This window comes from Ricinus communis, chromosome 7, assembly GCF_019578655.1.
Source record: "Ricinus communis isolate WT05 ecotype wild-type chromosome 7, ASM1957865v1, whole genome shotgun sequence".
Classification (NCBI taxonomy): Eukaryota; Viridiplantae; Streptophyta; class Magnoliopsida; order Malpighiales; family Euphorbiaceae; genus Ricinus; species Ricinus communis.
The window spans coordinates 27,497,450-27,522,316 of record NC_063262.1 but is presented as its reverse complement, the minus strand read 5'-3'; the positions used below and the strand labels follow the sequence as shown (position 1 = coordinate 27,522,316).

The 24,867-nt window shown below is 34.5% G+C and overlaps 4 protein-coding genes and 1 pseudogene across 8 annotated transcripts; 2 read left to right on the top strand and 3 right to left on the bottom strand.

Moving 5' to 3' along the window:
• Positions 1-130: 130 nt before the first annotated feature.
• On the bottom strand, positions 131-3,583 carry LOC8283472 (pentatricopeptide repeat-containing protein At1g13040, mitochondrial). Of its 5 annotated transcripts, XM_015725911.3 has the most exons (5): positions 1,740-3,582; positions 1,265-1,365; positions 993-1,049; positions 668-802; positions 131-495 (listed from the first exon to the last, which is right to left on the bottom strand). In XM_015725911.3, coding segments are annotated over exons 1-2 (1,560 nt in total). In that variant the 5' UTR covers positions 3,299-3,582; the 3' UTR covers positions 131-495; positions 668-802; positions 993-1,049; positions 1,265-1,364. The 5 variants fall into 5 exon arrangements, with proteins under 5 accessions (XP_015581397.2, XP_048232311.1, XP_015581394.2 ...); XM_048376354.1 differs by having other exon boundaries at positions 668-867; positions 1,265-3,583; XM_015725908.3 differs by having other exon boundaries at positions 1,265-3,583.
• Positions 3,584-5,303: 1,720 nt separating this feature from the next.
• LOC8283471 lies at positions 5,304-10,659 on the top strand (annotated as a pseudogene).
• Positions 10,660-11,188: 529 nt separating this feature from the next.
• LOC8283470 (coilin) lies at positions 11,189-17,029 on the bottom strand. Its single transcript, XM_015725922.3, has 13 exons — positions 16,691-17,029; positions 16,555-16,619; positions 16,183-16,467; positions 15,910-16,062; positions 15,463-15,532; positions 14,349-14,426; positions 13,790-14,030; positions 13,588-13,628; positions 12,772-12,966; positions 12,436-12,507; positions 12,202-12,351; positions 11,711-11,873; positions 11,189-11,588 (listed from the first exon to the last, which is right to left on the bottom strand). The coding sequence occupies exons 1-13, from the start codon at positions 16,871-16,873 to the stop codon at positions 11,401-11,403; spliced, it is 1,884 nt and encodes a 627-aa protein (XP_015581408.1). The 5' UTR covers positions 16,874-17,029; the 3' UTR covers positions 11,189-11,400.
• A 1,186-nt stretch (positions 17,030-18,215) lies between these two features.
• Positions 18,216-20,096, bottom strand: LOC8283469. Its single transcript, XM_015725916.3, has 2 exons — positions 19,644-20,096; positions 18,216-18,649 (listed from the first exon to the last, which is right to left on the bottom strand). The coding sequence occupies exons 1-2, from the start codon at positions 19,958-19,960 to the stop codon at positions 18,640-18,642; spliced, it is 327 nt and encodes a 108-aa protein (XP_015581402.1). The 5' UTR covers positions 19,961-20,096; the 3' UTR covers positions 18,216-18,639.
• A 131-nt stretch (positions 20,097-20,227) lies between these two features.
• LOC8283468 (protein PECTIC ARABINOGALACTAN SYNTHESIS-RELATED) lies at positions 20,228-24,716 on the top strand. Its single transcript, XM_002530002.4, has 11 exons — positions 20,228-20,670; positions 21,069-21,119; positions 21,239-21,329; positions 21,779-21,855; positions 21,942-22,030; positions 22,171-22,290; positions 22,441-22,557; positions 22,680-22,823; positions 22,899-23,022; positions 23,112-23,303; positions 23,951-24,716. The coding sequence occupies exons 1-11, from the start codon at positions 20,377-20,379 to the stop codon at positions 24,308-24,310; spliced, it is 1,659 nt and encodes a 552-aa protein (XP_002530048.1). The 5' UTR covers positions 20,228-20,376; the 3' UTR covers positions 24,311-24,716.
• Positions 24,717-24,867: the final 151 nt, after the last annotated feature.

Sequence of the window (24,867 nt, the reverse complement as noted above, 5' to 3'; positions counted from 1 at the left end):
ATTCGCTTAAATTTAAGCGTATGATGCATAATTAAGAGACAACATCCGTAATGATTCAATAGAGTTGAAAAAAAATACTTTAATCCAGAAAATTTGGACCCTACACACAAATAGGTTTACACTGTCGCAATATTAAACATTTTTTTCAAATTTCTGTCAGAAATTCTTCATATTTATATCGAAAGGTACACCCAGTTTCTACTAGTCAACAGCAGTAGATTACAAGCATATAAATACTTCAATTTGCAATTCAGGAGTTGTAACCCACAAATAGTCCAGGCAAATCAGAAGTCTATCATTTATGAAAGTGACAAGTGCCAAGTTTAGCCTAGCTTCATCAGCATTATAAACTCAATTCCTTGCACCTTTGGTGGTCCAGTTTGTAGATTGCAGGAATCAGTCAGTGTCGTTTTGGTCTATTATTCAATATTGATTACAGATGTTGAACACAAGGAAATCTGAGCTACACTCCATTGCTTTTATTTGGCACATCTTCTGCAAGATTGGCAAACATGTCAGCAAAGAGACAGCAAATCATCAGAGAAATCTACATTTAGTTGTAATACTTTCAAATATTCTAACTACATAACAGTAAGCAGTAGCAGTTATAAAAACATCAAATATGTTAAGGAGTAAATGTTGACATGTGTAGGATTAGAAGCCATACTCTCCTGAATCCGGATTACAAAAGAATGAGGCAGCATTCTCCTGTCAACTCCACTTTCAGAAATCCTGGATGTTTGAATCTTGTAGAGGGAGAGAGAAAGAGATCACAAAGTACAAGATTTTCTAATATGTGATCCTGCAGCAAAATTTAGAAAATGAAAAATGGGATACCCTTATCTCACTCCCCAAAGAGAAAAAATGCTGCAATTATTAGAATCAAGGAACATTATAAATTACCAAGCTGAAAAGAAGTCAAGAAAAAATCCAAATATACTTTCTTGTAAGGTAACAGAGCTAAATATCATGATTAAGAAGGAAAATCTTACAAGCTGAGTACAATGTTTTGAATTATGTAGCCTAAAAGCTCCAAGTTGCATTGCTTACTGCAAATGATCACACACACATCACCTCCTCAAATATATTCAGAAAGTGAACTCACACTAAATACAATATCATAAAGCATCCTACTGCCACATTGTTGCTCTAACCATATTACTTTCTTTGATATCTATTTGATTTTTCATATTTAAGCAGCAAAATTAATGCTTCAGATAACCATTGATTTCTTAGAAAGTTAAAGAAAGCTAATGGCTCAAACCTGAGTGCTGCATTATTGCAATTTGACAGGAAGACAATGAGTTGGCAACAACATCATCCTGACAAGATCCATTTCCAACCAAAAGATGCCAAATTTGGGATCTGCAATTGATTGTGAGAGAAACAAAAAGAACCAAATACCATGAACTTTCCGACTGAATACAAAATCTTTGATGATTCTGAAAGATGGGGAATAGTTCTGATGGAACTTAAAATCCAAGCTACAATCAAGTAATTTTCCATTTTCAAATTTTATATATTATTTGCACAAGGCACTTAAATCCAATAACAGGTAATGTCGTTTGACTTAAAAGGCCTTTTGTTATAAGAAGAAGCATTCTAATAATATCCTAGAGCATAATATTCCAGTATAGCTTTTTTAGGTACTGCAGAAGGTTAGCATCATATATACAGATAGGTCTTTAGGTACCGCAGAAGGTTAGCATCATACATACAGATAGGGGAAGAAGACTAACCATCTGGATGTAGATGCATTTTCAATTGAATTCCCCCTGATGAGTGTTTGAGCAATAGCTCTATCAAGAGTAAAGCCCTTATCCATCATCTGACCCCACACCATACAAGCAATTGAAATCTTCTTTTCCTCTATGAGCCCTCCAATGATCAATTTGTATGTTACTTCATCTGGATAAGATCCTCTATTCTGCATTTCTTCATATAAATGCATAGCTTCACTTACTCTAGAGCACTTGCAAAAACCATTTATAAGAGCATTAAATGAAATCACATCAGGCGAAATTCCCTGTTCTACCATATCACAGAAAATTGAGTGAGCCATTTCTACTTTCCCACTCTTGCATAAATGATCAATAATAGTAGTATAAAATATACGATCAGGTGAAAGACCCATTTCTGTCATCTGATCAAGCAGCTTTTTTGCTATATTAAAACTGCCTTTTCCAAGAAAAGCTTTTATAAATATAGTAAATGTCACTACATCAGGTGGAATCCCTTTCTGCCCCATCTCCTCAAACAACTTATAAGCACTTGTGGTATCACCTATCTTGCAAAATGCTTTAATAATAGTGTTATAGGAAACAACATCACACAACCCTTTTGGCCACATCTTGTTTGTCATCAACAAATAAGCTTTATCTGGGCAATTACCTTTACAAATTCCCTTAAGAAGCTGATTATAACTGTACACATCTGGTTCTATCCCACTTCTCTCCATCAACTTCAACAACTTCTTTGCATCATCCAACATTAACTCATCACAAAAATAGTTCAAGAACACATTGTACGTAACCAAATCCGGCTCACAGCCATTCCTCCTCATAAAAGATTTAATTGCTTGAGCCTTATCTATCCTACCTGCTCTACAAAACCCACTAATCAATGCATTATAAACCAATGTACTTAACTTAACTCGACCACTCTTCATTACATCAATTATAAGCTCATAAGCCAAATCTACCTTCCTTCCATCACACAAACCAACAACAATTGCTCCACAAGCTTTATTATCCGGTGAAAATCCCTTATGAATCATATCACGCCAAAACTGAATTGCAGTATCAAATTTCTTTATTTTACAAACCCCATGAATAATAATTGTATATGTTACAACATCAGGCTTTCTTCCATTCTTAACGATTTTCTCAAAAACTTCTAAAGCTAAGTCTATCCTACCTTCAACAAATAAAAGATGTAAATAAATATTAAAAGCCCAAATGTCAGGCAAACAATTTAGTGTCTCCATATCATGTAACAACTCATCAATGAAAGTAAAGTTTTTAACTTTACATAAACCCGTAATGAAACGAGAGTAAGTAAATGAAGATAGCGAGAATCCACGAGTACCCATTTGAGAATAATAGTGATTTGCTAAATCGAAACGAGAATGGTTAATTAATACGCCAATGAAACGATTGTAGTCAATGCTGAAAACTCGGCAATTTGATTGAGACATTTCGTCGAACACTTGGACTGCTTTATCAATTAGACCTGCTTTGACGTAACCCGCAATGCGTGAACGGTATATAAGGCGGTGAGCCCCGAGAGATTGATACATGTCAGGGAGATGTGCATAGCAATTGATTGAGCAGTGACCTCATTGAGGGCAGTTCAACAGATGGCAAGCACATAATCCAGTGAAGAGAAGAAAAAAAAGGGTTCAGCTTAAACCCATTTCGGCGATTGGAGAAAGAGCAGGGGAGCGAGAAAGAAACTGAGAGGATACTGATTGGGCCTTGTCTTTTAACTCTAAATTTTTTATCTTTATTGGACTAAATCTATAGTCATTAAGCCCAAAATGCTTCTCCTTCTCCTCCGAAACCTAAGCCCCAATCAATTTCTATCTAATTTTCTTCTCTGAATTTACAAGGATATAAAATATATAGATTTATTAAAAAAAATTAAAAGTATCATAAAATCACAAAAAAAATACTATTTTTATTGTATAATTTTTTAAGATATTATTTCTTTTTTTTTTAAGTATGGTGTATTTATGTTTAATTATTTTAAATAATTTTTTGGTTATTTTATTTAAAAATAATTAAAAAAATCAAAAACCAACTAAAACTATAAATTTTAAAAATTGTAAAAAATAAATATATTTTATATTTTTCCAATTTATAAAGGTGATCGTTTTTGCCAAGATCCTTTCATTTATATATCTACATAAAAAAATTATAAATATTTATTTTTTTCCAATTTATAAAGTTGATCGTTTCTTCCAAGATCCTCTCATTTATATATTTATATATAAAAATTATATAAACTCAAAATGTTTAACAACTTCATGCTAAGTATTTGTTTTATTTATTTTTTTCGCCCTCCTTTTTTGACTTATTATTCTGTCTCATGTTATTTTGCTTTTCAACTTGTGCTCAAAATGAATTTGGATGCATCTCAACATATAGTTATGTATAAAATTATTTTTATTAAAGACTTTGTAGAAGTTGGACTTGGACTCACCAAATTTCACATTTTTAATATGTTCTCAACATTAATATAAAGGGATGAATAAATTATTCAAAAGATTGTTTATAATTATTTAAGGTATATTTGGTATCATGGTGAACCCACTTTATAAATAAGTTGGGCAGTTGCCTCCCTTTCATTTAAACAACTTGCATATAATAGTGTACAATATAAGAAATTAAAATTAATCTACTTATAAATTAGTAATTGGTCCTTTTTTTTTAATTTATGTATAAAAATAACTATTTTACTCCCAATGAGATATAAATTAGTCTTATTTTTTTTTCATAATATTAAGTTCATTGACATCCACGAAATAAGTATAAATATTTTATTTTATTTTATTCTTAAATTTAATTAATAAATAAAAGTATCGAATTTTAGATGTCTTGATACCATAACAAAAAATCAATTTACTTAATGAGATTTTAAAAATAATTATGGTTTAACAGAAAAACAAATATCAACATATGATATGTTTGTTATTGTATTTTGCCCCATCTTTCATTATCCGTCAATAATGCCTATTCTTATTATTCACATTCATCGTTATTTTCTATGTCAATTAATTTGTTTGTGCAATATATTAACTATTTGAAAATTCATTTTTTATTTTTTATTATATTGAAATTTATTTAATGTATAGAATATTTTCATGTGCATTTTTCTATTATTTTTTTTCAAATTTAAATATATTAAAAAATACTATTATGTGGTCAAATCTGTTCATCCACAACTTATAATTAATAGTATATTGCATATAAAAGTTTAGGGAAAAAACAGATAAATTTATTAAAGAAATTGTGTTAAATTCTTATTGATTATTTTTATTATAAGAAATTATTTGAATAACTGTCAATAAAAATATTACTTATATTATATAAATTAATACACAATTTCATAAGAAGTAATTATTTTTTTAACTAAATAAATTAAATTAATATTAAAAAAATAAAAACTACTTTTTAATTAATTATTTATTTATGAAACGAATTATTAAGTCATGCGAAACTAATTCATGAAAAGAATAATAATAATTATTTTAAGAATATAAAACTGAAATAAAAACCAAAACCAAAACCAAAGCCATTTCTATCAGTGCAGAGAATTATGTGACCTGGGAAAGTCTCTGTCTCTGTTTCTGTCTCTGTCATATCCAAATAGTACTGTTGAAAATGGAATGTAAATGAGAAACCCATCCCAATTGAGCGTGTCTTCTCTTCTCAATAAGCCGTGTCTATTACTATTTGTCTCTATATTTACCAACTTGTGCATTGGAAGTTAAAATCTTCAAGACCTCACGCACAGAGTCAGAGTCTCCTTCCTCAAGTGGCTGTTCTAGTGGTTCATATTTACAGAGCTAACTTCTTCTTCTGACTGGGTCAAACTCCAACAACTGCCCATCTCGTTAGGTTCGAAAAATGTTTCAATTTTGTACGTTTCACTTTCATATATGTCTATTTCATTTATCCATTTCGCCCTTTCTCTCTCTCCTTCTCTCTCCGAGTGGTTTAATTTGATTTCCATTTTCTTTTAAAAGAAAAAAAATTCCTATATCTGGGTGTTTTCAAAAGAAAAAAAGGCTGTTTTTTACACACCAAACTCAAACTAGACGCTTATTCCTTCCTATTCTTCTACTTTGATATGTCAGTCGTATTATACCAAGTACTAGTCTCTCTTCAACAATCTCTGCTATATTAAAATAGCGATCTTTTACTTTCTTTTTGTCTCTTTTATTCAATCTTTTACTTGGTCTTATTCATATTTGATTTTTCCACTTTTTCTTCTTCTTCTTCTTCTTAGAATTAGAGATGGAAAGAGAGAAGAGAGAGATAGAGTCGAGCCTTTTAGGTGAAGAAAAAGGTTATACTCTATAGATAGAAAGAGAAAGATTGAAATTTCACAATCTCTTATTTATTATCAAGAAACCAACTTGCCTCTTTCAATAGCATTTCCAAGAAGCATCCTTTAATGGTCATCCCTTTGTTTTTTATAATTACATTAAAGTTTATTTCTTTTCTTTGAGATGTTAGGTCAACAAGATAAAAATGACCGCTTCTCCACCGCCTCCGTCGGTGATGCTGCTGGTGGTGTTGGAGCTATTCCTCGAAAAACCTATTTCAGGTCTGTTTCTTGGACTGATAGGTCACCTACTAAACCTATCTCTGGTGCCAGACATCAACTGCCCAACAACAGCAAGGCAAGGTCTTGCTTGCCACCTCTCCAGCCACTTACCATCACGCGCAGCCCCGTTGAGGAGTGGCCTACTGCTGGCTCTGACGATCTTGGTGTATGGCCTAATCCTCAAACCCCTAGAGGACCACTGGCTGTTAAACTCCTTGAAAAGTCTAATCTTGACGAGCAGCAACCTGTTAGAGAGTTTCAGTTTAAGAGAGATAAGTTAGCATTTTTTGACAAGGAGTGTTCAAGAATTGCTAATCATATTTATTTAGGGAGTGATGCTGTAGCTAAGAATCGTGAAATTTTGCGCCAAAATGGGATCACCCATGTGTTAAATTGTGTTGGTTTTGTTTGTCCCGAGTATTTCAAGAGTGATCTTGTGTATAAGACTCTTTGGTTGCGAGATAGTCCATCGGAGGATATTACAAGTATTCTCTATGATGTGTTTGATTACTTCGAAGATGTTAGGGAACAAAGTGGAAAGGTTCTTGTGCATTGTTGTCAAGGAGTTTCAAGGTCTACTTCTTTGGTTATTGCTTATCTTATGTGGAGGGAAGGGCGAAGCTTTGAAGACGCCTTTCATTATGTAAAGGCAGCTAGAAGAGTGACTAATCCGAATATGGGTTTTGCTTGTCAACTTCTGCAGTGCCATAAGCGAGTACATGCGATTCCGGCTAGCCCGAATTCTGTGCTTAGAGTGTATAGGATGGCTCCACATTCATCATATGATCCTCTTCATCTTGTACCAAAGCTGCTGAGCCAGCCAGATGTGCGAGGACTCGACTCAAGGGGAGCATTCATTGTTCATGTTCCTACTAACATCTTTGTTTGGGTTGGGAAGAAGTGCAACTCAGCAATGTCATATCAAGCAAAAGTAGCAGCCAATCAGGTTATCCGATATGAAAGGGCGCAAGGTCCAATTCTGATCATCAAAGAAAGAGAAGAACCGTCTGAATTTTGGGATGCTCTTACCATTGGACGAGTTCCAGCGGATGATTGCCAAAGGGTAGAGCTCAGAAAGGAAGATGCTTTGTCTTCTGGGAACAATAACATTGCTACAACATCTTGTAATGGGGTTTCTGAGAGGAAGGTTGATGAATATGATTTGGATTTTGAACTATTCTATAAGGCGCTTGCTGGTGGGATTTTTCCACCATTTTCAGTATCAAATGCTGAATCAGAAACTTGCCTTCCGGCCAGGGAAAATGGATGGGGCAGACTAAGGCAAAAGTTTGCTAGTGGTATAATGAAAGAATTTCTCACATCATCCAAACTGAAACAAGACCATGTTATATCCACTGGCAGATCAGATATGATAGTAGATACTTGTAGAGAGTCTGAACAACCTGTTTCATTGATTGATTGACTTCAACATCTTCACCATTGGCCTCTCCATGTGGTTCTCCAGATTCCTTCTATTGTTTCTTGGACAGCAGCCCAGATAGGATTATGAATTCTAGTGAAGCAGAAAAATTTGTTATTCTCACTGATCCTTTATTGGCAACACCCACTCCTAGCGGCTCTCCAGATAGCAGTCCAAAATTCAATTATAAGTCCCCTACGCTCTCACCTTCAACCTCTGACTACTCATCAAGTTCATTTGCCTTTTCACCATCATCCGCCAATTGGTCTGACTTGTCATACTTGTCTTCTAGACAGCCTTCACCTTCTAGCTTGGAGCCCACAGATCCATATTATGCCAAGATCTCCCTTGGCAGATAATTTTTGCTTAGCTTACAAAGAAACTCCCTCTTCCCCTACAACAGTGTTTACTAATAATCATGCTTTGAGATTAGAAAATACTAGTTTGCCACTTAAACGGACTTTCCCCACTATTGCAGAGTGCAGAGGAAGTAAGCCTCCACCTCGCTTGTTGTTACCCTCAGTTGATGAATCATCTCAAGTCCCCAGAAGGTTGGTAAGATCATGGTCCTTTTCTCTAACGACTTAAACATGATGTGATGAAGGATATGAACAATGAGGTATACGAGCATCAGAGCATTAGAGAACAGCAAATTTTGGATGCTGACACTGGTAATGCTGGCAATAGTTCACAAAGTGAGACTGAAGAGGGGAAAAGAATCCATTAAATTCTATCATCCTTTGTGCAATGAGATTGAGAAAGCTGCACAAATTACCTACCCGGTTTTATATAAGTGGCCTACCATGAACAAAGTTGACTTTGCATGGTTTTGGAATCCTTGATTCTGGATCCGTGTACATTTTGTTGGCTCCAAATTTAACTTTGGACTCGATTGGTCCTGGAATTCTATATGTGTGGCTAGGCTGCAAAGTTTTATGTGAAGAAGGGAAAAGTGAGTTGATAAGAAGCACTGGCTCTCACAAACATGGCCATCTACATTGGGAGCTGATCATTCGCAACTTCCTCAATCAAATCAATTTCCCAGATAATATTCCTATGCGGGTATATTGCACCTCTGTGACTATAATCTATCAAATATTTGTCTTTTTTTTTTTTTTTCCATTTTCTATCTTTGTAGCTCAGTCTAGTTAGTATAGCAGAGGGAGGTATGATAATTACACGTTCTTTAAGATTTGGTTTAACTCTCAAGTGATTTTGCTATGATAATTAATAATGGTGAATTGGCTATTATTTTCCTGTTAGGAGTATACTCCAGCAAAAAGAAGAATTCCGATAATTTATATTTGGAAAGCACTAAGACCTCTTAGGAGGACCTGAATGTAGATACTTCATAGAACTTTTAATCCAATGGCGCTAAATCCCTTGTGACTTTTTCCTTTGTGTTTTTGCTATTAAAGAAACCTTGATGTGTTTCTTGGTTTACCTTTTCCCCAAATCTGTTGTTTGACGGCCTTACGTAGATTAATCTGGCAAAATTATCAACTGAACCTTAGAGACATCTGTCTATCTTCCCCTTAATTATTTCACCCTACCAGGGTGCACAATGATTATTGATTGTCTTAGTAAGCTATTGATCAAATTTATGTCAATAGAAACTTCATTTTCTTGCTCCACTGTTGTTCTTGCAAGAGAGAGGAACTTCAGAACTTCTTTTTTTGGTAGTGATATTATAAACAGGACTTCTGTGTTTGGAAATGCCAATCTATGTTTATTGGTTATGTCATAGAAGCTGTATAGCGCATTAATCTATCGTGTTTGATAACTTAGTCAAACTACAATTCGTTAGTTCACGAGAATCTTTCTGTAAACTACCTTGGAAAATAGCAGTGCATATCCTTGTGGTAAATATTAGTCAATATACATTAGAAGGTAAGGCCTGAAAACCAATTTCACAAACCTTATAATTTCTAAGTCTGGACATCAGAATGGTCTGTTTGCACCAATTTTATTAAGCCAATAAAATTAGATTGCAATTTGTACTTGGATTAAGTATTATAGAAAGAAGTAATAACAATCTTAGTGCCAGTAGTTTATTTAACATGTCCAAACAATTAATTTATGCTTAGATTGATTGTCTTATTTCTAATCTAAATCCAGTGCTTAGATTATGAGAATATTGTTACATTAATGGCAGTTGTGTTAAAGTTTGTTAATTATTAGATACTTGAAACATAACCTGCTGAGGTGCCCAAAAGCGAGGAAGAAACTGGTTACCCCACTTCCCTTCCTTCTAATTAACGTTAATAATGTATTTTTTCTAGCCATTTTCATGCTTAGTTACTGTTCTTGTATTATGTTTGACCTGCTAAATTCATCTGCATATGGTATCTGCAGATTGTTAGAGAAGGTGAGGAGCCAGAGCAATTCCTGAACCTTGTCAGTGGTTTCTCATTTCAGAAGGTGGAAGACAACAGTGAGAAAATAGGTGGCTTCTGAGAAAGATGTCGATTGTTGTTGGAGTTTAGTTTCATTATTTTTTCCAGTATTCTAGTAGAATATTGGAATTAACCTGTTTCAGTATAGTACAAGGTGAGCGGGTATTCCATGCACTCAAAAGTGGTTCTTTATCTAATTGAGAGGATTAGGTCACCATTACAACCATCATGTACAGAAAGCAAGCCTGCTGTACACTATTAGGAATTAGAAGTAAATAATATCAAAGTGGAGTGAAGATTCCTTATTTCAATGAGGCAGAAGCATAAAGAATCTTCAATAGATTCTTACACGCCCCGCATCTCCATTGCATATCTGTTGAATGAATTTTAGTGTTTCTTTTTGTCTGATTTGATTCATTAAAGTAAAACCTTATGTTTCCATTATTCTTTTAGCTTCAATGTTAATGGTATGGAGTGTTAGGTGGACAAATAAAAGCACAAGTTCATGACTGCCTTTGCAAGTTTGTTGATGATATCACCGACTTAACAGGTGAAACTGAGTCCTGATGTTTGATCTGATGCATAAATTTGACTTGACATTTGGGGCTAGAGCTGACGTAAAAGCTTTGGAAATACTTGGCTAGCCAGCCTTCTTTTTCTTGTTTTATAATATGTATTCCTTTACTGGTTTTCTGACAGCTTCAACTTGCAAATCATTTCGATCATGTTATTGGTTTGAATGGAATTCCTTTTTGACTCAAAATGTTTACAAGAGAATCTTACCACATTAAGAATGGTTTCATGAAGAGCTACTCTTTCAAAAGGAAACACATTTTCCTGAATGGAGAAAAAGGGGAAGAAAGTCTGGCTGCATCCATCACCTTCCAGTTTTATTTCCGCCTTGTGTTCAATGAGACAATGCTTGGATTACAACATCCGATGAAACAGGTGCCTAACAGTGAGAGGCTGCTTCCATTTGGTAAAATTCATTAAAGTTGTTAAACAGGGGATCATTAAGTTAGATGGTCAAAAGGAGAACTGAACAACAAAAACCCGAGTCTGTACTAATCGGAGAAACAGTAGTAGACATAACAGCACCACTATACAGAAAGCATAGTCATCAGTAGCCTCCCCATGTCTTTGTCATTACATACATGAAAACCAAAAATTGGAACCTAAAGGCTCACATACCTTAGAAGCTGCAAAAACAAGTGAAAACTTTACCGTAACTTCCAAAGGCAGATAATTTACTCATAGTTCGTTTTGTGCTCTTAATAAAGCCATTGTTGGACCCAGTGCACTGCCTCTCAAGGCCTTGTAGGACCATGGTCTCCTGCCTGAACTCCCAGGCTTATTCCAATTATCTTCCTGAGCTAGCTCTGCCTTCTTTGCATTCAGAGCCTCGCTAATTTCTTCCCATGCATTTCCTTTTCCATTTTCTGCATAACAAAACATCCAATAATAAAGTCACTGCTCATCTACATGGTCATATTGTTTCCATGCTTGTCGCAGTCCAGTGATGACTTCATTCTTAGCATGGACAGAACGGGATGATTAATACCTTGGGCAGAAACATGAGATTCATTGCCATTGTTGGACCGACAACCTGTTCTATTGTCTTGATCTCTGACAGGGACCTTGTCAATTTCACCAGCAACTGATTTTACTGAATTTGAGTTGCCTCGGGTGACAAGACGAACTTCAATAAGTGATGCAAACTCTATCTGGAGAAGATCTCTATTTGTCAGTATAAACATGAACAAAACAGAAGGAAAATCTTTGCTTATCCAGCTAAAACTAAGCTGCCATAAGATATATGGAGCAAATACAGTAGCAAAATGAAATCAAAGCCTCACCAAACAATGAAGGCCAATGTTTTTCATTCCCTAGTGTTGCAGATACTAGATAAACATAACTTTAGCATATTCAATTAGAACCTATGTGGCTCAGAGGCCACCTCTCTCCTCTTCCATGCAGTTCCCCTGCTACCACTCTCCCCTCCAATCCACCAGAGAAATAATAAATAATTAAGGAGATAAAATGGCAGTATACCCATAAAGAACCATCTTTTGCATAAGGGATGGTTTCTGATGGTGCAGCAGATGCATCATCGCCTGTCTCCTTGTGAGTCACTGGATATCCTGGGACTGGCACCAACCGAACTCTATTGGACTGCATGTCATATCTTGATATCTTTCCAACCTACAGACAAAAGACCACAATAAGGTAAATGTTCTTTTAATAATTCAGATTCCTACAATAATTTCAATGCACAAATAGCTGTACTCGATAGGATGATATTTCAGGGGTCCAGGATGGTGATAGTTCAATCAAACGATAAGCAATCACGTCGCCTTCCTGCATAATTTTTAAGAAAAAGTTGATGATTAACACTAAAACACAATGAACATGAAACATAATACACTATGATTAAGCATATTTCCTCTCTATTGAGGCAAGGAAAGTCCAAGCAGAACAATTAACTGACCCAAAATAGATCTAGGATGTATTGTGATGATTTGTCTTAACCATACAAAACACAGTTGCCACCGTAACTAAACCATTAGCAAAAGAAAAAAAGATTCAAGCAAGTGATAAAAATCAAATATCAATAAAACAAACCTTAGGTAAGGTAGTATAGAATTCAAGCTTCTCAAAGTCAACACGGTCATATACAGGTCTTCCTCCATCCTTTCGCACCTCGGAGCACTCTTGACTGACATTTCTATGGTCATTCCTTTTATATGATGTAGCTTTTTCTTTGCCCCATTTCTGACCCTTCTTTTTGCTTGTTATACCATTCCAATGAAATATCTCCTGAAAAACCAAAATATGACATTATTTAAAAGCCTAGAGTAGACTGCACTGCAAGTTAATGAACTAAGGGGAGACATTAAAATACACCAAAATTAAATAAACTAATCTTCGAGACATTCACGATCCTTAATACTTCAAATTAAGGACACATACATGGACTACAAACACTTATCTCATGATGTAGTTAACAAATATGTAAAATAGGTCAGTCATGTGCAGCATCTAGCTCTTCCCTAGTCTCCTAAATTCAACATCCCAAAAGAATGGCACATTGCATGAGTGGGGAGGAGATAATAAAGATATCAAGCAACAATGGCTTGAATAATCTTTTCTAAAAAGTCAGAACTTAAAAAGATCCTATAAATTAAAGAGCAAAAGTTTCTTGATGCAACATTGTGTTACTTGGATAAGGAAAGTTATGTCAGTAAAACACAATTACAATGGATGACATACATCATCTCTGACTTTATTGCCCCTAATTTTTTCCTTGAAAAGTGAGATGGAGATGATACAAGATGAAATTAATTTTGTCAAAATCATTGTGCTATTCTCAAATACTCGGTCACAAAGAAAACACTCAGAGAGAAGCATTAGATGCAGCAATGGATAACAGAAACATACCACAGGAATGTGAGTTTGCTGCTCAGCCTGATTAGCACCCGCTGCAGCAAGAAACGGTCAGACACATCAAATGTTTTAGCATTAGATAGAGTAATTCTTACACATAAAAGTCTCAAAAATTCTTATTGTACTTGTTTCTAAGGTTACCAGAAACTCTCAATCTCCCATAACAGGCACACAAATGCAAATACATGTATCAGACCTTTACTGAGAGGCTCAAAGCGGATATGTCCAGGCCTTATCACGATAGGAACAATATCATCCTCTAAATCACTATCTTTATCTGGCTGTTGATCATCTTCCTGGGGTTCTTCACCTCCACTTTCAGGTAATTCTTCAAAAACGCCGTTATTCCCTTTTTCAGCCAAGGTTTGAGAGCTTTGCTGTTTATTCTTTTCAGATGAATTCAGATTATGGTTTTCACGCAATTGCCTATGATGTTGCTGCAAACAATAAGATACAATAGATAAAAGTTAGAAACGAAAAATAGACACCACTTCATAACCTCATAAAGGATATGCAAGTCCCAAGTCCCAAGTTCCACCATCCCCCACCTCTCTCTCTCTCTACACCTCTCTTCTTCACGTATTGACTTAATCATTGTGTGTCTCAGTGCATGCAGATACTTCTAAGCTTTGGATCTAGAAGTATACAGACTACAGCCCACTCTAACTCCCCTTTACCATATGAGCTAAGCATAAAGCAAAATTTACTAAAATGAAAACATTGAAACTGAAAATTTAAGTAGAAACACTAGTTACCTCTTTTCTTTCAGCTCTAAGTTTCTCCCTCAACCATCTCCTCTTGGCTTGTTTACGTCGAGCACTTCTACTAGGCAACTAAAAAGATATAGCATGGCAAAAGTTAAGATCACATTTGACATTCAAACAACAAGAACCAAGTTTATATATTTGAACACGTGTGCTATGAAGTATGCATTAAGAAGGTGAACTTGAAAGTTCTAGAAATCCTACAACATTGAAGACCCGCTTAACTTGCTTAATTTGATTGCATCCAAACAGGGTGAGTAGCCATAGAAGCATTAAGTTCAGGGTCATACGAGGGATGAACCCAACATTTATTTTATGGGTAGCTCTAGAATCAGCTTTTAGATATACTAAGACAAGATAGCATAGCAAACCAATAACAAGAAACTTGTCCACCCTTTTATATGGTCCTCCAAAAAACATAACGATAAACAAAAACATATGTATGTGATGCATTTGTCAAGAACTAAGCATCCAAACACAAACACTTTTCATTTGTCACATGAGAGAGTGCTGAGACCTTCAGGACTCACAGGCATAATTCTGATAGAAGGGACTAAATAAATTAGTCTGGTCTTTTGCTGATGAAAGAAAAAACAACCTAAACACATATATTAAGGAAGTGGATAAGCCGAACTCAACTCAAGTTGGCACATGAAAAAGATCTCAATGAAAAATAGATTATCACTTTCAGAATATGCAAAATAGCATGTGAAAATCTTAAATACTGAATCATTTTTTATTTGATATTGGCACTTATTGGATCTAATACTGGATTAAGCGAATTGCCTAACTTGCAAAGAACAAAACCACCATTGTTGCCTAGTTGTTTTCCATTCAACATGCCCATCATCAAGTGTGCCAGACAACTGTCAAAGAGACCAGAAAATCTTCAAAAGTCATTTGACACCACTAGAGCTTTGGCACATGATAGAATATGAAAAATTATAAATGAAAAATCAAACACAGGTCTATGGTGATTAAGTGATTTTACATCTAATGTGTAAGCTAAATCAACATACCACCATGTATTTTTCACAAAAAATCACAAAACGCATCTGAAGAATAAAAGATACAGGTTCAATTTAATTCCGAGGTTAAGCAAAACCTTTTTGGTTCCACTAGTACTAGGGGATGCATCCACACTCGCATCACCATTTTCTTGAGGCTGAGAAATCCTATAAAACAGAATCAAGGGGGAAAAGGTATATAATAAATAAATTTAGAGTAAAAGAGAGGAATTGAAGGCATTATAAGCTTCAAAGTAACATATCTGCACCAACATGTAATTTTCTGTAAGCAATGATGCCACCTGAAGGAGCCTACTATCTCATTTCATGTCAGATTATTATGCAGAATATCTATCATAAGGTTTCTGATCATCTGGTGCAATGATGAAAATATATGCATGCATTTGCTAGGCTATAATGATGAATTTGTCTAACCAATAACTAACTAACAATGAAGTTACCAAAGGATTCAACAAAGAACAGAACAAGAATAAAGGAATGGATCAACATATTAACAAGATACACTCTTAAAGGTCAATTTCTACCTCTTTGCTTTGGATAAAGCTTTACTACTCTCACTTCTTTCATCAAATTTGGGAGTACATGAAGTCCCATTTTGCTCCCCAGTAACATTATTTCCCATATCCTCCAGGACAGCTGCATGCTTTTCAGCACGAGCAGATTTAGTTTTCTTCCTCCTGCAAAACACAAATTTCAAAAGTTTACATAATTAATACTTATACAAGTCCTAAAAATTATATTACAACACTATATAATTGATACACGTTTAAAAAGCAAAATACTAATCCATAACATACTTTGGGCTCTTAAGGTCCTTCATTGCCTTTCTCTTTTTGGAAATTGTTTTCACTTCTGAAGCATTTTCCACCACATGCACTGCCTCTTCTTCTTGTTTTGGAACATCCTCTTCCTCGTCACTCTGATAACCTCCAGATTCCTTCTCAAATTCCTCATTTGCTAAAAGATTCATACCTGTAGTAACCAAGGGCTGCGTCTCCACAATCTCTACCACCTCCAATGCATTATTCACATCATCACCTACCATCACAATTTCAGAAGATACTCCACCATTCTTTTCCACCCTGAGAAAAATAAAAGAACAGACTTTAAATAAAACAAGCAAAATCAATAAATGGGTATTGATTAGAGATCTTTTCTCGATAAGTAACCTGATTATATCTTTATCCTTCAAAATAGAAGTGCACTCAAAACCTGGTAAAGCAAAACCTTCCATCTACAGTTCAACGAAATAATGAGAACCCAATTAATAGAAGAATATAAAGAAGAAAAAGATCGTGACTTTACCAAAAGGAGAAGACCATGAGGGCAGTGATTTTGAAGGTTGAAGACATTGAGAAGATAAGAGGAAAGATCTGAGATGGTTTGATGTTGGGGTTTAAGGAGAATCCAGCAACGTTTAAGGCCTTGCGTATTTTGTACTTTGCTTAAAATTTGATCAAACACTAGACGGAGCCTTACTGTCTCCATTTTCTCTAGTATGATGATGAAAGAGAGGAGGTCTGGAAATGGAGAAGAAGAAGCTCTTTCTAGGTGAGTTCTTAAACCCTTAACTCTAGAGTTCCACAGTTTTTGTGCAGAGAGAACTGTGCCTCGATGGTAGTAGCCATTGGGCTTTTGTGGGTGGTGGTGGTTTAATTTATGTATTATAAGTTTTACATATTAAAATTACATATTATTAAAAAAAAACAAGATTATGTGTGAATTTGGGAAAAATGAAATGGACTTCAACTTGTAATTTTATTTAAATTGAAATATATATTTATTATTTTAAATTTAAAATATTTTTTTGGCAGATACTTCGCATGTTACTAGAATACTAATTAAATTTATTAAAAATATTATTATATATTTTAATTAATTAAGTAATAATTAAATATATAGATTATTATAATTAAATTATTAAAATAAATATATTAATATAAAAATATAATAAACATTTTATAATGTAAATAAAATATTTTATTATTTCTAAAATACAAAATAAAATTAAGGCATCTTATAGTAAAAACTTTATAAAATAATACTATTAAATTCAAAAAACATATCAATTTATATAAATATAGTTATTTATATTATTAATAAATGAATAGTTTACTAATTTATCGATAAATAAATATCTATAAAAATATGATAAAAATTAATATACATATGTATAGAATTTTTAAAAATATCATTATTGTTTTATATATATATATATATATATATATATATATATATATATATATATATAATACTTTTCAAATAAAGATATAGATAAATTTAGTGACAAAAACTCAAAAGAGTAAATAAAATGTAGCTTAAACTATATAGGTATATAATGTCTAACAACTTAAAGAATCCAAATCACATGAAAATCATTATTTTTAGCTCCACAGGGTTCACAATTGTCTTTTTGTGGATTTGACATATTGTTAAGAAATCATCTATTTTAAAATTTTCTTCAACTTAATAAGTTTTACTTTTAGAGTTGTTCCAGCTCCAAATTTACTAAAAAGTATATTATATATGATTTGATTCAATTTTTTTATACAGCTACTAGTGATCATTATTTTATTTATTTTGTTGTGGAATTAGTTTTATACATGAATTTTCACGCTTTAAATTATTGTCATTTTGAAATGATTCTCCTATGAAATAACATATTTCTTTAAGAAAATTAGAAATTGTTTTAATATTATATTTTTTAATGTTAATTTATATAATATTAACTAATATACTACCAAAATAATTCCATCCCAAAGGCAGATTTAATAAGAATATAACATTTTTAGTGATCAAATTCATTGTATAATGCAGTGATGCTATGCTCTCAAGAAAAGGCAATTATCCATTTCTACAAATTGAAAGAAGAAGAGTAATCATAAGCTCGAATTCCAAAGAAAATGCACTTCCTAATCAAAAAGAAAACAAGCTGTAAAAAGTCTCCAAAGGTTACTTCCGAATAGTTTACCACATCCGAACTCAATTCACCATACTGACTTCATCTTGCAGCCACAATACAAAATTCACAATCTACTGAATTACAATTCAATACATGAAGTCTCAAAAGATATCAACTTTGTAGAAAAATTCACCACAAACGAACTCAACTACATGTTGATGACAGAGCAATGTAAGCTGCCGAGTAAAGATGTGAAAGTAACCACTGAATTCTACAAGAAACTAAAGAACAATGCAAGTTTGTCAACTTATATGGTCCATTTCGCATCAAGAGAGGTACTCCAATGCTGCCCTCATAGACCTCTGCAACATTAATTGGCGAATCAGTGAAAATCACCAAGTATTTATATCGAATCCACACGGAAGAGAACAGCTTGTAAAAAATGATAAAGACAAAGTAAACATAAGGAAAGGCCAATATATCTTGCTTTTTAGACACAGAGAATTAGAACCCAATCATTCACTAAATAACATCACATAGAATTACAAGGCAACAAGATTCAAATCTGCATCAGGACCAGTAGAAGCAAAATAACTGAAGTCTGATACATGTCAATTCCATATGTTCATACTTGGTCAAGTGATGTTCTCATTTAATTCCATATGTTCATAGTTAGTAGCTGAACGAATTACATGTCAAAACACATAACATATGACACTAGCACTAAAAGAATCTCCATCTGTTCCAGATTCCAGCTCGAGCACCTACTTTATAAAAATACAATTGCAAAAGTTTGGAATATTATCACGAATTCAAGACAACAAAAAGCAAGAAATGCTTTTTCAAACAAGAGCGTTTGAACTACATAACATGTTCTCTTGCTTCTCACTCATTATGATATATCTCAGACAGTAAAATTCTACATAACATGTTCTCTTGCTTCTCACTCATTATGATATATCTTAGACAGTAAAATTCTACATACATGTTCTCTTGCTTCTCACTCATTATGATATTATCTCAAACAGTAAAATTAATGAAAACACTTAATAGACTTGATAAAAATTGAAAGCAAAGACTATCAATGAACACACACAAAGACAACCAAAACCCTCTTTAGAACTAAGCTACCTACTAATGTATACGAATTTAAAACCATAACTATGGACAATACACCAAATGCAATTTCACTGTTATAGATGCACAAGTGTCAAAATTCACAAAACAAAGTTACTGATTTTGGCTGACATTAACAGTTAAATATTAAAACATTAAAATTATACATAAATCAATAAACTTTTTTTATGGCAAATTAATCATGGAAAAGAAGATAAAGTAAGAATTTGAAAAGAGTACCTGACTTTCTTGATTAGGATTGACTTAAGCTTACGTGCCAATTCTTGAGATTGAATCTTATGCTGTAACCTTTTGCGTGCCAAAACACGCTTCTCTGAATTCTTGATATGGTGAATCTGCTCGCGCTTTATTAGCCGTTCGATTCCACTAGATTGCATCTTTCTCTGCATCACCGTCAATGCTCTCTCCAAATTTCCATCAAATACCTTCACTCTGATCCCCCGCCATTGTTGAATCTGATAAAGTTCCTGACTCAGTGAGTCGTTGAAATTCGTTACCTTGAAGATTGCACATACTTGCCTTGCTATCGTGTTCATTTCTTCTTCAGGATTCTTCAATTCTCTCTCTCCACGCTAGGGCTTTGCGCTGATTTTGTTGGTTGTTTTGGTATATTGTTCATCAGACGGGTTTGGGCTGGCCCAGTAGAGGCATAGTCAATCAATCGGGTTGCGGATTGAAACTGGTTTTTCAGTTAACTAGACCGAGGTCTTTAAGTTTTTTCGGTTCAATATTCTTTTGAACCAAAACAGACCCGCCGGTTTAAAATTGTGAACTACTAAACACTTGTGTAGGGTAATGTCCAAAATAGGCTTAACAGAAGCAATAATTTCATATATAGCAACTCGATCTAAACTGAAACTTGCCAACATCAGGACCACGGCAAGCGAGAAATTTTGACAAGAAGGAAGTAAGTGTAGATTTAGGAACCGTGGCTTTCAGTCCAAAACGAGCAATGGCAGAGCTGCGGCACTCGAGTTCACTCGGTGCCAGAGCAGCCTCTAACTCACCAATGAAACGGGACGACGACGCATCACCTCTTATTCACCACGGCGACAACACCATTAATAATCCTACAGATGACGACCATCATCGTCACCCTTTCTCTAGAGATCGTGACCATCCATTTTGGTCTAGTTATCTCCCCTTCTTTAGCGACGATCTTAGGGTTTCTAGGATCTCTTTAATTTTGCTTTTTATCGTCGCTCTTGCTGCTTTGACCTCCCTTTTCTCCATCTACCATCGATTAGTAAGTCTTTGATCTTTATTTGAACTTACATTTCTTTGTTCAAATTGATTGAAATCGTGTTATAATTATATAACAAGTTGTTAAATTTACGTACATTATATCAAATTATTTTTTAAAACTTTATGCTTACCGGATGGTGTTTTTTGAAGTTTTTTGCAGATCAATAGCTTTTTTTAAAATTTTTTGTTGTTATTTGTTTTTATAATTATAGTAATTGTTTTTGGTATTTACTGCTATTCTTGTGTATGTGCTTTGCTTTTTTTTTTTTTTTACCTCTACCATAACTCTTGGTTGTAAATTTGGAAAATTTATGCTATTTGTAGTCGAGGCTTAGTTGTGCTAATTATATTATGCTTTTTGATGCTCATCGTTGAAGATTTTACTTGGAATTTTTGTAGAATGCTCCATACTTGTGTAAGAAAGATGGGATTGTTCTTCATTGTCCACATGTAAGTTCGTCGAAGATTAGTTCTTTAATTGTTTCTAATCTATTGCTTATTATCATCTCACTTGCAAGGTTTGAGGATTTCCTTTTTATACTTTTCCTTTTTGCATTCCTACATTTTAGGTTAACGAACCTGCTTCACTTTGGGAGAATCCATACTCTGCAACCACTTCATGGAAGCCTTGTGCTGAGCGCCGCGATGGTGGAATATCAGGTGATTTAATGGTAAATTCTTAAAAATATAAAGGATGGATGTTGTTATGCTATATGTTTCAGATAGTTCATAGCTTTTAATGTTTATGAAGATCATTGATCACTGATCAGGTATAAGTCTTCATGCTTTATTAAGGGCATTATCGTTTGCTTCTCATGATTTTATAGGATAGCAATTGTTGCAAATGTTCCTTCACAGCAATTCATATGATGTGGTACTGAATGAGATTTAGAAGAGCTTATGCAGTTGTGACATGTTTAGCTTTGCATTTCCAAATTTTTTCTCCTCAAATAGAAAAACTTCTATATTTGTGTTGTCTCGTGGCTGACAACACAGGCATGATCTGCAACATGTCTAATAGACATGTTACTTATTCCTATCTCATGCTCTAATGGCCTTCTTTGTTTTTTATCTGTTGTTCCTTAGATTTGTAACTTGAATTGTTGCAGATCTTCCTCCAGAGAATGAGACAAATGGTTACATATTTATCCATGCTGAGGGTGGATTGAATCAGCAAAGGATTGCTGTATGTGTTCTGTACTGTTGGCTCATTGTATTTTCTTGCCTGCAATAAGCTTCAGAGTAATCGAGTTCTTTTGGATTTGCTTGCAGATTTGCAATGCAGTTGCTGTTGCCAAAATATTGAATGCCACTCTTATTTTGCCTGTGTTGAAGCAGGATCAGATCTGGAAGGACCAAACGTAAGATGTCACAGCAGAATTCTTATTCATGTTATCATAATCTTGATTAGGATCTTACATTTCATAAGTTCCTTCATCATATAATGATTTTGGAACTTAAATGCCTGCATTTGTTTAACAATATCTATTGAAATGTACAGGAAATTTGAAGACATTTTTGATGTTGATCATTTCATTGATTATTTGAAGGATGACGTGCGAATTGTTCGCGATATACCTGAGTGGTTCACGGACAAGGCAGAATTGTTCTCAAGCATAAGGTTTAACTTCACATTTTCAGTTTTTTATTTTATAGGAATTACATTTTCTTTGACCTAAGTTCTCCTAATGGGCAGAGCTATAGGTGCATGAATTTCATTTGTTGCAATGAGCATTTGTTATACTAAAACATCTTGCAATTTATGTTGTAGGCGGACGGTGAAAAACATTCCAAAATATGCACCTGCTCAATTCTATATTGATAATGTGCTACCTCGAATTAAGGAGAAGAAAATAATGGCCCTAAAACCTTTTGTTGATCGGCTTGGGTAAGCCATGGATGTTAAGTTACATGTGATACCATGCTAGGAGTTTTTCATACGCTGGATAAATGAGCTTTGGGTTATGTTCTCTTTATAATTTCTTTATTTTCATATTGTGCTTGGTTCAGGTACGATAATGTTCCTCCAGAAATCAACAGGCTAAGGTGTAGGGTGAATTATCATGCCCTGAAGTTTCTTCCTGAAATAGAGCAGATGGCTGATTTGTTGGTATCAAGGATGAGAAACCGTACAGGAAATTCAAATCCTTATATGTATGTGACGCTGGTATCTGAATTTGACAGAATTGCATTGAGTTCTATTGGTACTAACCTCTATATATCACACAGGGCTCTCCATCTTAGATTTGAGAAAGGAATGGTAGGTCTATCATTCTGTGATTTTGTGGGGACGAGAGAGGAGAAAGCTATAATGGCAGAATATAGAAAGAAGGAATGGCCTCGGCGGTACAAGGTGCTGGATTTTTGTGAGTTTTCTGCTTTTGCTTAGAACCCAAAATAGGCAGGAATTGAACATGTTGTTTCTGGTGATCTTATGTGCAGAATGGTACCCATCTATGGCAACTGGCCCTGCAAAAGCGGAAGGAAGGACGGTGCCCTCTTGAACCTGGGGAAGTGGCAGTTATTCTCCGGGCAATGGGTTATCCTAAGGAGACTCAAATTTATGTAGCTTCTGGCCAGGTTTATGGTGGACAAAATCGGATGGCTCCTCTGAGGAACATGTTCCCAAATCTCGTAAGGCCTTTCAGTACCTCTTTTTCCTATTTATTTGAAATAATTTTACACCATTCTCTGTTTATAAACTGCAGTTTGCTTATTTAAGAAACCATCTGGATTTTTCTAATTTCTACATCTTTGGGTGTTGACATAGATAAAATTATAAATGTGGATAGCACAACAAATCATTTGCTTGTATCATGCTCACATCCTTGGCCTTATAATAATGCATAGTAATGCTATAAAAATGAGAAAAGTTGTATAGAAAGTGCACACATTAAAGCATGGTCTCCTGCTGTTTGCCCTCCAGATTAACAATCATCTCTATAGTTATTACAACTCTTCAAAAGATAACCAAATAAAGGAAGAACATTTGCATTTCATGCATGCACCTACTCTGATAAGAACTTGGTATCACTGAAATGGAAATGTTTTTGAGAATGAAATGTCATCGGAACGGTATCATGTGAAAATCTGCCATTTGTTTCTACTTATTGATTAGCAGATTGGGAAATTCAGAAGTTAATGCACTTTTAGCTTTTCTTGTTAATTGAACTTTTCTGGCCTGTACTGTGGAAATCCTTTTTACATTGCATTCTTCTTTCCAGGTCTCATTATTGGTTACATTGTTTTACTTGATGTTTTATTTTTGGGCTCTGTAACAGGTGACAAAGGAGGAGCTGGCTGCCAAGGAAGAGTTAGATGGTTTCAGGAAGCATGTAACCAGCTTGGCAGCTCTAGACTTCTTAGTTTGCCTCAAATCTGATGTTTTTGTGATGACTCATGGTGGCAACTTTGCTAAATTGATCATCGGGGCACGTAGGTACATGGGGCACCGTAACAAATCGATAAAACCAGACAAGGGGCTTATGTCGAAATCTTTTGGAGACCCCTACATGGGTTGGGCGACATTTGTAGAAGATGTTATTATCACCCACCAAACACGAACTGGATTGCCTGAAGAGACCTTCCCCAACTACGACATTTGGGAAAACCCTCTGACTCCTTGCATGTGTAAAGCTTGATAACATGGATTTCTAGCTAGGCATTTCACCACTAATTTATTGCAACAATGATGTCTGTATTGTCTGTAAAGAAGTAGCCCCACGTCAATTGTTGGAGAAGCTAATGATGGTACCGAGAAGGAAGAAATTTGAAGAGTGGCTGATAGGGTTGGTAAGAACTCGAGGAACATGATATGCATGAACAGGCAATGGCTTGATATCAACAGGAATTTGGCATTGTTATATGAGAACTTGTCATGTAACCATTTGTAGTGTTCTTTTTTTTTTTTTTTTCTGTAATTTTGTCTCCAGAACAGAAGATAAGAGTATAGCAGCTGTCTACAAGACAAATTGATTGATTTTGTGTATTATTTTAGATATTGTAAATTACAAGATGAAATATGCAAGTCTTAATTATTAGGTACCATTTGTTAATGGAAAATGCATGAACCGCTCCAAAGGCACAGATGCATCCTTCACTGGATGGCAACTCTCATCACTGTTTGGTGACACCATGGCCCGGTTATCTGAAATGCTACAGATTTGGACCATGCAAAATTAATGAATTTATGCGAGTG

What these genes read in the sequence shown, in the direction of transcription:
- LOC8283472 (XM_048376354.1), bottom strand. Translation starts at nt 3,298, where the DNA reads ATGTATCAATCTCTCGGGGCTCACCGCCTTATATACCGTTCACGCATT.
- LOC8283470 (XM_015725922.3), bottom strand. Translation starts at nt 16,873, where the DNA reads ATGGAGACAGTAAGGCTCCGTCTAGTGTTTGATCAAATTTTAAGCAAA. An exon ending in CTTTGAGCCTCTCAGTAAAG is followed by an intron (nt 13,629 to 13,789) that starts GTCTGATACATG and finishes TTCTTGCTGCAG; the next exon opens with CGGGTGCTAATCAGGCTGAG. An exon ending in CTGAAATATCATCCTATCGA is followed by an intron (nt 12,352 to 12,435) that starts GTACAGCTATTT and finishes TTTTGTCTGTAG; the next exon opens with GTTGGAAAGATATCAAGATA.
- LOC8283469 (XM_015725916.3), bottom strand. Translation starts at nt 19,960, where the DNA reads ATGAACACGATAGCAAGGCAAGTATGTGCAATCTTCAAGGTAACGAAT.
- LOC8283468 (XM_002530002.4), top strand. Translation starts at nt 20,377, where the DNA reads ATGGCAGAGCTGCGGCACTCGAGTTCACTCGGTGCCAGAGCAGCCTCT. An exon ending in TCTCCATCTACCATCGATTA is followed by an intron (nt 20,671 to 21,068) that starts GTAAGTCTTTGA and finishes GAATTTTTGTAG; the next exon opens with AATGCTCCATACTTGTGTAA. An exon ending in GGAACATGTTCCCAAATCTC is followed by an intron (nt 23,304 to 23,950) that starts GTAAGGCCTTTC and finishes GCTCTGTAACAG; the next exon opens with GTGACAAAGGAGGAGCTGGC.